Source organism: Drosophila montana, unplaced genomic scaffold (genome assembly GCF_035044405.1).
Source record: "Drosophila montana isolate Dmon_TW-CO22-7 unplaced genomic scaffold, ASM3504440v1 contig_3833_1, whole genome shotgun sequence".
In the NCBI taxonomy this organism is placed as follows: domain Eukaryota; kingdom Metazoa; phylum Arthropoda; class Insecta; order Diptera; family Drosophilidae; genus Drosophila; species Drosophila montana.
The window spans coordinates 724,859-737,111 of record NW_026998704.1 but is presented as its reverse complement, the minus strand read 5'-3'; the positions used below and the strand labels follow the sequence as shown (position 1 = coordinate 737,111).

General features: G+C 38.8%; 1 protein-coding gene across 2 annotated transcripts in view; it reads right to left on the bottom strand.

Moving 5' to 3' along the window:
* zip (myosin heavy chain 10) overlaps positions 1-12,253 on the bottom strand; it is a 33,957-nt gene that overhangs the window by 17,261 nt on the left and 4,443 nt on the right. For both annotated transcript variants that reach the window (XM_064695671.1, XM_064695672.1), the window contains exons 3-4: positions 7,631-7,846; positions 2,121-2,277 (exon numbers count right to left, since the gene is read on the bottom strand). In XM_064695671.1, the coding sequence (XP_064551741.1) occupies positions 2,121-2,277; positions 7,631-7,846 (373 nt within the window). The remainder of the gene's footprint in view (positions 1-2,120; positions 2,278-7,630; positions 7,847-12,253) is intronic.

Genomic DNA, 12,253 nt, shown 5'->3' with positions numbered 1-12,253 from the left:
TAAAATATTTGCATTTTGGAATTACCAGAACCCATTCAGATCGTCTGATTCTTACTGAAGATATAGCTAGATCGTCCTCTAATTAGATCTATAACATTTATAGGTCGACTTCCAGCCAGACCTTTAGTAAGAGTTGACTTTCGGCTAGATCTTTAGAAGGAGTCGACTTTTATCTATATCTAGAGTCGACTACTAGTAAGATTAGGAGTAAGAAACTAATAGTAAAAGTTCACTTCTATCTAGATCTATAGTAAGAGCCGACTGCCTGATATATCTTTAGTAAGAGTCAACTTCTAGCTAGATTCTACATCCAGTTATATCTTTATCTTTAGTAAGAGTCGACTTCTTTTTTATTTAAAGATCGACTTCTAGCTTGATTTTTAATATTTAGACATCGACTATGACTACTAGCTAAATCGTTAGTGTGAGTCGAATTATAGCTAGATCTTTAGTAAAAATCCATTCCCAGCCAGATCTTTGGTAAGAGTCAACTTCTAGCTATATCTTTAGTAAGCTTCTAGCTATATCTTTATAAAAATCGACCTCCAGCTAGATCTTTAGTAAGAGTAAGACGACCAGAATAGTTTCTTGTTACACCCAAATCAAGATATTTATTTTGTTAAACAAATAAAAAGTAAAAGAACCTTTTCTAAAAACAAATAAAACTTTAGTCAACATAATAAATTCAACTATTTTTGGCAACAAAAACTAAAATTTTATATATACCCTTCTTGTCTATATTTTCGGCCTGATCAAAACTTGATACTTTCAGGTATTCCAGTTGCTATCTGACACTCCTTAATGCATCTGTCATATATCTGAAAACTGACCCATGGAATATTTGCGGCGTTTCAGTAGACCAACGCCTTGAGGGCGTGTCCGTTGTGTCATAAGCAATAAACTTATGACATTGGGCGCATTATGAATTCCACATAAGCAGAAAAGAAGGAAAAAACAAAAAAAAAATGGAAAATTAAAATTGCAGTTGGCAGCAGAAAGCACAAAGGTGACCACTGACCGAGTGGACGGTGCGTGCTTGGGGCCAATGGCGAGAAGAGATGGCGTTCCAGTTGGAGCAGCTGGAGCTGTTCGGGGCTGGGATGGGCTGGGCTTGGCGCGGGTCTGTGTGTGCGTAAGAGCTGTGGAGGAGCCGCAAATGAATATAAATCAAAGCAGGCAAAAGCCGCACCCGCAGCTCACAGATATTTATTTGTATTTTTTTCGTTTTTTTTCGGTTAAGTGTCAAAGTCCAAGTCGTGTGCACGTTTTAGCTGCCGACCTGGCCGGCAGAGCATTATGAAAATTGTGCATAAACAGAAATTGATTAAGCGGCAAATATGGTGACAAAGTGCTTAATACATATACATATACATATACATATATATATTTTAACGATACGAAATTGCCAGACGCTGTTTCGCTGTTCTAGGCCCAAATATGGTAATGACACGTATAAACGCAATATTATCAACGAGCGGGCGGCGGAAGGGGAGGGGAGGGGAGGGTAGAGTTGTGCATATGTTTTGCAGCTCTATGAAGCCAAAGCGAATGACTCATCAAATACAAAACAATCCACGTTACGCTTGAAACGCAGCCAACTAACTCTATAAAACAGAAGGAGAAGAGAAAAAAAAACTCTAGCGAAAAGGAAACCAGTTTTCAGTTTCAGATTATAAAAATATGCTAAACTCTATATATAGATATATATCTTGTGTTTGTACATTATGATTCACCCGCTTTGTGTTTTGTTTTTTTTTTCTGCATTGCCCCGCTGCAATCGTCGAGGCTTAAAAGCCATCAAAAGTTAAAAATGTATCTCTGGGATTTTCGATGTAGTCACGCAGTTCGCGGAAACTTTCAGCTCTCCGACTCGCTGATATCTTATCAAGGTATTTCGGGGTGCGTTGTTTTGTTTGCTTTCTGCTTTTCTTTTCATTTTGTTTTTTTATTTTTAATTTTGTTTATTTGCTGCGGCCTGGAATTTACTTCGATAAAGCACAAAATTGCGATACACGAGCGGAGCAAATGTTTCAGCTCATGCAGCTATATGCATAATATAACTTATATATACTATACTATATATAGCATATGATATAGACTTTGTTATCTTTGGTACTTACCACCCAACATGTTTCTATAGGCACTGTCCGTTATTGCAAATACATGCGGAGGCACTTCGTGTCGCTTTATGCCCTTATACCGTTCCATTATCTTTTCGGTATAGATTGGCAATTTCTTGTAGGGATTGACCACAACGCAGAAGAGACCGGAATATGTCTAAAACAAAAGAAATTAATATTAATAAAGATATCTAACATTATTTTGACTATGCATGTTTGATTATCCATTATTCTATGCCCAGGTCGCAATTGCCCATATATACTTCGACTTATTGATAAACGTACCCTAAAATACATATCCACATACAAATGCTTACAATCCCGATCAACGCCATGTCAGTAGCGCTCAAAAAAATTGACTATTGCGCATAAAAGTCCCTAAAAACAAACATCTAGGTCTGCAGTCTCTACTTGAACTTATGAGAATCGCATAGAAAGGCGATGTTTGTTGAAAGTAATGAAGTAATAAATCTAGGGATACAGCAACATAATGCATTAGACAATACTAAAAAAAAAGCTATAATAATAAAGAAAATCGAAAAGATCGGCATTTACTAAGAAAGAAATTAGTTTCTAGAATAGCCGATTTCCAAAGCAATAAGTCAATTTGACGGAATATAGCTTAACGCATCAGATTCACGTGCTGATCGGGAATATTAATGTAGCCCAAGGTGACAAACATGGCTACATCTGTCTAAATTTACAAAGAGAATGAGCTAAGTCTACCTTTTTAAATACCCCCAATTAATATCAAAATGTACTAAACTATATCTTTTACAATTAAAGAAAACTCATTAAATCCCGCAAGCATCAAAGACAACAGCTGTGGCAAAGATATTTTAACATTAGTTCATAGAACATTTGAACTTTAAAGCCCGATTCAAGCATAGATTTGTATTCTTAATATATTTCAAAGTTGAAGCATGCAACAAATTAGGCAGCGTCAAGCAGAAAACAACAACTCGTTGGATGCTCAGTGGCCTAGTTAATGTTGCCCAAACATACACAAACACAACACACAACCACACAAGTCTTAAAAAATTGGATAGTCGCAGCGCCATAAACAGCAAACGCATGTATCTGTATCTATGCGCGTGTATCTGTATCTCTATCGGTATCTGTATCGGTATCTGCAAGCCACAGGCTAAACTGGCAGGCGGCAAAGCCCACATACTCTATATACAAAACATATATAGTCGATATATGTATACATAACTGGACTGCGTGGGCACTAAGTATGCGGCTCTTGAATGCTTTTTGTGTAGCACATTTGCCCAGTTATTAAACAAACATTAAACGCAAATTTCGCAGATACAACAATCAGCTAATGGCCAAAAGCCCAAACTCAAATTCAAATTCAAAATCAAATTCAAATGCAGCCCACACATAAAAGAGAAATTGAAAGTTGTGAGCTGTTAGTTTTGGGTGCGCAAAGATACAAATTTTGATGAAATTTTTGTAAAAATGTTTGGATTTTTTAAGTCATGAGTCACGCTTGTGTGAGAAGGAGGGCGACGGGGCGGGGCGGCATTGTGTGTAAGTTCATGCAGGCATATGGCCAGAAAATCACGTCTTGACAATCAACGAAACGACAACCAAGAGACAACAGACAACAACAAACAACAACAGCCTTGTCAGAGACAACCAAAAATGGTATCTGTAAATTTGTTGCTCATTTTTGGCAATCGTTTTAGAAGTGACGACCATGACGAGAGAGACCCCTAGTCTCCCTCTCTATCTCTCGCACTCAACCTCTCTCTTTCTCTCTCTCTCTCCTGGTTGCCCCTCATCTCTCGGCTGAATCATTTGTCTGATTTATGCTTCGCACACATTGAGTCATTGTCCTGGCCAAAAAGTAAAACTACGTTCCGTTCAGCGGGGCAGATGATCTTCTTGCCCCGCCCTCTTCCGGCCGGCATTTAGCGTTTGGCCAAATATGGTCAAGAGCTCGATGCCAAGTGCAAAACGTGGCGACAACACAAATTTTGCGCATATTAATAAGTCAATATTAAGTGCTATGCTTGATGAAATTTATGCAAATCCTCTAACAAATTGAAAGGCATTGCAATTAGACAACAATTGCAAAGATTGAACGACTATTAGATATCCTGTAAAGAACAATATAACGCTTACAAATCTGGGCTAGCACATGCTTACTTACAAGGCATTTCAATTAAACAGCAATTGCAAATATTGAACGACTATTAGATATCCTGTAAAGCACAGAAATCGCAGCTAACTCATGTCTAAGCCTGGATTTACTTGTAGTATTACCCACACGTTTTCAATTACACTACAGGGTATCCCGTAGACGTATTATTCTTAATGGAAATGAACCTCTGGTTGTCACATACGAATATTAGACGGAACGTTCTTCTAATCAGATTTCAATACGTTTTCATTTTGTTGACATATTAACTGAAGAGCGCAGCATACCCATTGGGCGCTTCGCATTGGGCACAGGGTATTGGCAAATACAATCTTAGAACCAGTGTAATTGATATGAGGCCCGTCGCTCCGTCTGCTCCGCCGAATGAACGTGTCACGCTTTTCAATTAAGCTGCGCTTTGAGCTTTGACGCGAGCTTTTTCGTCTTCGTCTTCTTCTTTGAGTACAGTTCATTTGAATTTGCGTGCGAAACTTTGGCGATTCGCTGTGAAAATGCAGTAAATCTCAGGCAATTGTCGTTTAGTGGAATATTAGCTGCAACGTGTTGCAAGCAATTACAATTGGCAAATGCAAAACGCAAAATGCTTAAGCAAAATACTAAACGCAAAATGTCGGCGCTTTTCATGTTAATTACGTACAGTCTCCCCCATCTCCCACCTACCGCAGACACACGGCGCCTCGCCCACCCAAGAAACGGTACAACGACAAAGCAAAGCTCGCGAGCTGCCAATAATTGTCAAGCTGTTGTGTTATATGCATATAAATAATATATATACGCAATATAATTTATATGCCGCAACGTGGCTAAAATTCGCATGCATCATAAATAAATAAATATGCATATATATAGATATAGCTAGAGATCTATATAAATAATATTGCAGTCAAAATTTGTGGCATATTTGCATTCGCTCGTGGCCAAATCTAGCCAAGAACAAATTAAGTGTCATCAGGGGCATCCGAGATAGCCCAGAAATGGGGCTAGCGTGAGGGCTGGGGGGCGTGGCTAATTAATATATGGCTTAAATGCTTGCGACTGACTGTCCGCTCTGTCTTTATGCAATTTCAATTAGTGCACAACTCAGAAGATAGTTAAAGGCGACGGCGACGGCGACTGCGACGGCGACGTCGACTGCAGTTGTCGTTGTTGCTTAGCGTTTGGCCTGGGGAGGGAGGAGGGGGCCTGGGGCGAGTGTAGGTCAGAGACACGTCAAGTGTATTTATATTTAGCTGCCAACGCATCTGACGACAGCTATGCAAACATGAAATGTTGAATTTTGTTGTTTGTTCTTTTGTTTTATTTATTTATTTTTCATTTGCATTAATTCACTGTGAATTCAGCTGGGCAAATTGCATTAAATTGGCAAAAATGAAGAGATCAAATCGAAGTACGTCGCAGCCAATTGGACTTGCAAGCAGGCGCGTCCAATTGGACAGCCACCCAGGAGAGGGTAGCGGTGGGGTGTGTGTGTCCGTTGCCCGACAACATTTGACGCCCATTCGCTTGGACATTCATGTCAAACAAATTGCCAGTCGCCATATTTGTTGGTAGGTGTTGACATTTCATTTGCATACTAATGCGTATCTGTGTGTGTGTGTGTGTGTGTGTGTATACGCAGTTTTTCGACGTGTATTAATAATCAACATGCAGCAAGTAGCAGCTGCCACACAAATTAATTTAATTGAAATTTAAAAATCAAATTAAATGTCAACAAATTACAATAATTATGCCGTTAATAAAAAGCTCTCTCACACAGCCAACTCAGCAACATTTTCTGCAAAGCAACAGGCAATTTAAATGGAACAGGTCGCAGAGAGAGAGAGAGAGTGTGTGTGTGTGAGAGAACAGCATAAAGTGCGTGGTGCGCTTGTATAAGTGCAAAGCTGACAGCGCAGCAGCAACAATCTAAAACGCGTGCGTCGGCGTCGCGTGCGCTGAAGCGTAACAGCACGCCAGCGCCAGCAGCAACAGCAGCAGCAACAACAACAAATACAGTAATGTGTATAAACAAATTCAAAGCAGTGCGCGCCCACATCAAAACCCAACGGCGGCCGCATTTGAAAAGGCCGAAAACAGTTTGCGCATTTAATTAGACTCGCCAACAACAACAACGACAATGTAATGTTAAGCAGCAGGCACATAAAATGTTTATGTAAAAACAGCAGCGCATAATTTGTTAGCAAGAGGAAGCCGCATACGTTAAACAAGAAGAGAGCGTAGCAAAACAACCCACAATGAAACATAGCTTAAAAGCTTAACAGCAGCTGACAACATGTTGCTAGCTTGATTGGAGTGAAACTTATTTTGCAGTTGTTTATTTTATTGGGTTAATGAGACGGGCTGCCCCGTTTGAGCAGCAGCAGCAGCAGCAGCTTCTGCTTAATAAATTCCCAATTTGTTGCTCATTTCGTTTTCGTTTATTTATGTGTCAGAATAAATTTCTATTAATTGAAATTGCAATTGGAAGCGACCCCAACAGCCGCATCAGCTTCTCATTGATTTATATTTGAGCCGAATTTATGGCTTGCAGGCGTGGAATTTGTTATCGTTGTTTAACAGTTTAAAAATATGCACAAATATACACATGTATGTTTTGTTGCTTTTCCAAATTGCTTAACGTTTTTGGCATAACAATTAGCGGCGGATGTGTTGGCTTTTAACAGTCATGCCAACTGCTGCTGCTGCTTCTTCAACTCCGTCTTCTTCTTCTTTGTTTTTAGACATTGACAAATGCAGTGGAAACAGCGAACGGCGATTGATGATTCGATATTTGTGTATGCGATGGTATACATATACATACATGTGTGTGTATGCATGTTAAGTAAATGTCTCTGTGTGTGTGTGTCAAATATTTGCCGCGCTTTTAAATACATAGAAGAATCGAGACTTCACAAAGGGTTTCGGCTTTCAACATTTCCACAAAACTTTAAATCACCCGAAACAGCTAACGGGGGTAGTTCCAGGCTTTCTGGTATGTACAGTATATCAAACATTCATTAGTTTGCAATTTTTTTTTTCTATATGTAAAATATGGCTTGTCTGAGGAATCTGTTTACCTAAGCCAGCTGTCCTTTGGTAAAGCTTTTACTGTATTCGATTTTCCAATTACTGCTTAAACAGCCCACGCACAATAAGAAAAAAAAACTATTGCTCAATGTTTATCTAAAGTTCGCGTCATCATCGTCACATTGCCAGCAGCTGTGGCAACTTTCGAGCAATCCCATCGCACAGCCAATTCTCTAATGGTTTCTATTTGCTTTGTGGGAATGGGGATATGTGGTATATAGGGTCTGTATGTACATACATATGTATGTATGTATATGGGCATATTTGTACTTACATAGATCAAGCCAGAGTAATATCTGTCTTTGATGTTGTGCAACACGGATGCCTCATTGAGGCACGTCAGCTCGGCCATGTCCTCGACTTTGTCGAACTTTGGCGGATTCATCTTCTGTATGTCATCGCGTAGGATCATGACACGCTTGCCGGTCTCGGCCAGTTCCACCTCCACCTCGTCGCCATGTTCGCGTTTAATACTGGCGGCAACGAAGCCCTGCAAAAAATAAACAAACAAAGAAAATTGAAGAGAAAAAGAAATCAGAAATCGGAATCAAATTCATTGCGAGTTAGTCACTCGGTGTGTGAGTGCGTGTGTGTGTGAGTCACACACGTGAGTGTCAATTAGCAGCCAAACACCGTTATTTATTACATATATATCGAAATGGTATTCCAGGAAATAATAAAAATGCACAAATACGATGCAAATTCAGCAAATTAGCAATTAAAACAAAGCAGCCAAAGAAGAAGAAGACGAAGCAGCTGCTACAACAATTACAGTTAAAGCTCCTGGCTGGCAATAAAAACAATGCACACGCCTTGTTACGCTGCTGCTGCTGCTGCTTCTTCTTCATTTTGCTTCTTATGCTTGTTTTTATTCTTTTGCTCTAATTGAGTGAGCTTGTGTGTGTGAGTGTGCTTGTGCTTGCGCTTGTGAGTGCATCTCTTGACGTTGCGCTGCATGAGTCAAGCGCCAAGCAGCAGCAGCAACAACAACAAGAACAAGAACAACAGTAGCAGCAGCAACAGAAACAAAAAGGAAATGCAGACGATAAAACTGACGCCCGTTCAAGTGCCGTTGCAGACGCAGCAGCGACAAAACACAAAACAGCCAACGGGAAGGCAGCGACAGCAGCCGCAGCAGCAGACACATAGACAGACAAACAGAAGCTGCGACGGCAACAGCAACAACAACAGAGACGCCTCTGGCTGCCCTTTCTCTGCTGTCTGTCTGTCTGTTGTCTCGCTGTTGTCTGTCTGTTGGCAAGTTCAAGGCTCGCCTCTCTAGCCATTCAAGTATACACAATTTATAACACGAACACGCTATCTAGAGCTAAGTATATTGCCTAATTTATAGTTACTCGAATAGCGCATTTTAATTAGCACCAATTGAGCGGGATGACAACTAATGAAAATCATTCAAGCTGTAGGCAAACGCAAGTTTAACATAACTCTGTTAACGCGAAAATTTACACGCTAAATAATGTAATTTTCGCAAGTCGAAACTTTTGCGAATAAATTAATGCCGAAAAACTGATGTTAGACAAATGTTGTTTTATTTAAGATCTTTATACGAATATCGTATATAGTATTAAACTTAACTTTATTGGCCAGGCAATTAACGAACAGCAAATCTGCAGTTGATTAGCTTTAATTCCATCAACTACTTCCAACTAACTGGAACTAAGTTCTTTATGGCTTGATTTCCTGCATATTTCTCGCATTATTAAGTGTTAATTAATGTTGCAGAAATGAAGATATTTTGCGGAATGCCTAAAGCAAACAATTACTATAGATGCGCCGTACGATTTCCAATTAGAATTCAAGACCAACAACAGCATATGAATCAAAATCCAGAAGGGCGGCATAAAAGAATGGAAAAATAACAAAAAAAACAAACAATTTCCACTTTGCGGCCATTCGGCAAAGCATAATTTATGATTCCTAATTCCAGTTCAGAGACTCATTAAAAGGGTGAAAAACAGAAGTGCAACGAAATGCATTAACAACCAACAACAAGTCGAGCAACAACAACAACAACAACAGCAACAACAAACTGAAGCGAAACAGAGGCAGGTCTCAGATCGGGCGGCCATTAAGTTAAATACGAGCACGCCCCAACGATCAGAACCGGGCACAGTTCCACATTCATTTCCATTCTCGTTTTGTTTATCTCATGCGCCTCTGCGTGTGCGTGAGTATGAGTGTGTGTGTGTGTGCGTGTGTCTGTGTGTGTATCTATTATCTTTACGCTTTTCCGGCATTAAAGATAAACAGTAATCGAAAAATACAGCGCGGCGTTTTCCCCAAGAGCCCGTATTGTATAGACTACTTATGCGTGTATTTATTAAATAAGTCATATATCAACACTGGGCCGGTGAATCAGTGTTAGATAATACATATGGTGAGTTATTTAATCACCGAAATGTTGTTGAAAAGCCATGTTAACATAATACAGTGAACGCTCGCATGTAAGAACCTCTCTGTTTGATATAAGTTTTTACTTCATTTGATATATATTTATATATATATTTATTCACATTCTTAAACACTTTTTTATGCGAAAACTATGTATAGTTGTTATAGACTATAATTTGAAATATGGTGTACTGTAACTACTATTAAAAATTATTTAAAAATTCAAAAAGCGTATAAACTGTTCTTTAAACGAATTCAATTAAGAATTAAGAAAATAATATAAATTAATTAAGTTCAATTCAATTTCTGCTAGTTCTAATTACGGAGCCTTCACTGTATATACAAATAAATAAAAAAAGAATCATGCTTAATATTTTATTATTGCCAAAACATACTTAAACAGAAAAGAGATTTGCCGAAGTATGCGCAGATACCACAATGAGATCATCAATCAGCTATACATCCGCGCGCCCCCCCCCCTCTCCCATGCACCCCGCCCACCAACAATCCCGTACTGTTTATTATTGCCATGGCAAAGTTTATAGATTGTTATCTAGAAAGACGACACATTCCTGGCAATCAGCGAGTCAAAACGAAGCGCAAATGAAAAGAAAAAAACCAAAAGCCAAAGATATGGCCGAATCTGGTCTGAAATCTAAAAGTAAATATGTTGCGTGGGCGTTGCAAGCGGGTCAAAATGTTGCTCCCACACTCCAATTGGCACGATTTAGGTTTGGTTTTGCCTTGTGGCACGTTTAAAAAGAACACACACGCACACACACATACATACAAATATATATATTTCTTGAGAAACCATGAACTTGAAGAGTCTGACATAAGCCCACAGTTCTGACCGCAGAAATAAACAAAAAATATCTCCCCCAATTATATATATATATATATACATATATATATACCAAGAGACCGAGAGAAAATCCATAGAATAATAAAAACCACTTTTGTTTACTTTATCTGAAGAACGTCGTAGATATGTATGAGCTATAAAATGAATATGCGTTTAAAATTATAACAAGAAAGCACAGTTATCTTTGGCATGACGAACATTAAATACTCTTTTAAGCTAGCGGCAAATGAAAGATTTAATATATTGCTCTGATCTGATTAAGATTTGTTTATTATATAGCCATAGATTATATAAGAACAGTGAAAGTAGTTAATATTTTTAGTGAAATGTTAGAAGGCAAAGAAAACAAGACCAATTGTTGACTTTGGTCAAGATATCTTGAAAAGTAAAAACAGTTCTCAATAAAAAGAACAATAAGACCAGTGAAAGAAGTTAATATTTTTAGAGAAATGTTAGAAGGCAAAGAAAACAAGACCAATTGTTGACTTTGGTCAAGATATCTTGAAAAATAAAAACAGTTCTCTATAAAAAAAAAAAAGAACGCATTCAAAAACATAGGAATTTTTGACAAATTTTGCATATAGATATAATCAAAATTGAGAGTTTTATCCAGATATTATCTAAATTGAGGGAGTTATCCCCCACACACACATTTCATGACAGTTTGCCAATACCCTCAAGCAGAGTGTATAAAAAGGTTCTCATGCAGCATTCCAATCATTCTATATAACGTATACATATTTCTCTCTCTCTCTCTCTCTCTTTTTCCCGCTCACACCCACAAGTGTTATGCGTTGCGGCTCAGTGATCGGTTACGAAGATCGTGGGCTCAAGTTCTCTCGAGTTCTCTGTAAAGCAAAGTTCACGCTAACCGGCCATAATAATTTGTTGTTACTCGCCTTTTCGTATTTTGTATTTTTCGTATTTGTATTTCTTTTCTTTGCGTTTAATCGATCAACGCATATGCATGGCATATACATAAATATGTGTTCATATAAACTGATATACACACACTCATGTGTGTGTGTGTGTGTGTGTGTGTGTGTAATGGAGAGAGATATGAGAGTCGCAGGTTCGTTGACCGTAAACCGGACGAGAGCCGAATCTTGAAAGCTTCGGCTACATTTGTCATTAGCGGTAAAGAAGAGACATTTGTATCACAAAAACAAGAAAGAAGAAGCAGAGAAGAACCCACCAGGTTCAGCTGCGACTCTTGCGGTCGTACAATTTTTCGTTCAGTTTTTCGTTCAATATGTGTGGGTGTCGACTGTGTGTGTGTGTGCTATGTTGTTATTGTTCTTGTTATGCACCCGACTGTTACTATCTGTACCCCCCCCCCTCTCTCTCTCTCTCGCACTCTCTCTCTCTATCCCGTCCTCTATCTGGCTTGCGGTTCGAGCTGTTAACAACAATTTGTGGTGGGGCTGCTCAATCACCTCAAAGACGCCCATCAATAACAACTGCCCTACCGGGTTTTTTCTGCTATAATAACTCTGTCAAAACTATAAATAACTCTCTCTAATGGCAAGTCGCTTAGTACACCCTATAACTATGACCGGGCCAAAATAGTATCGACTATTGAATACACTTATAGATTTGCGATATAATTGTTTAGGAACA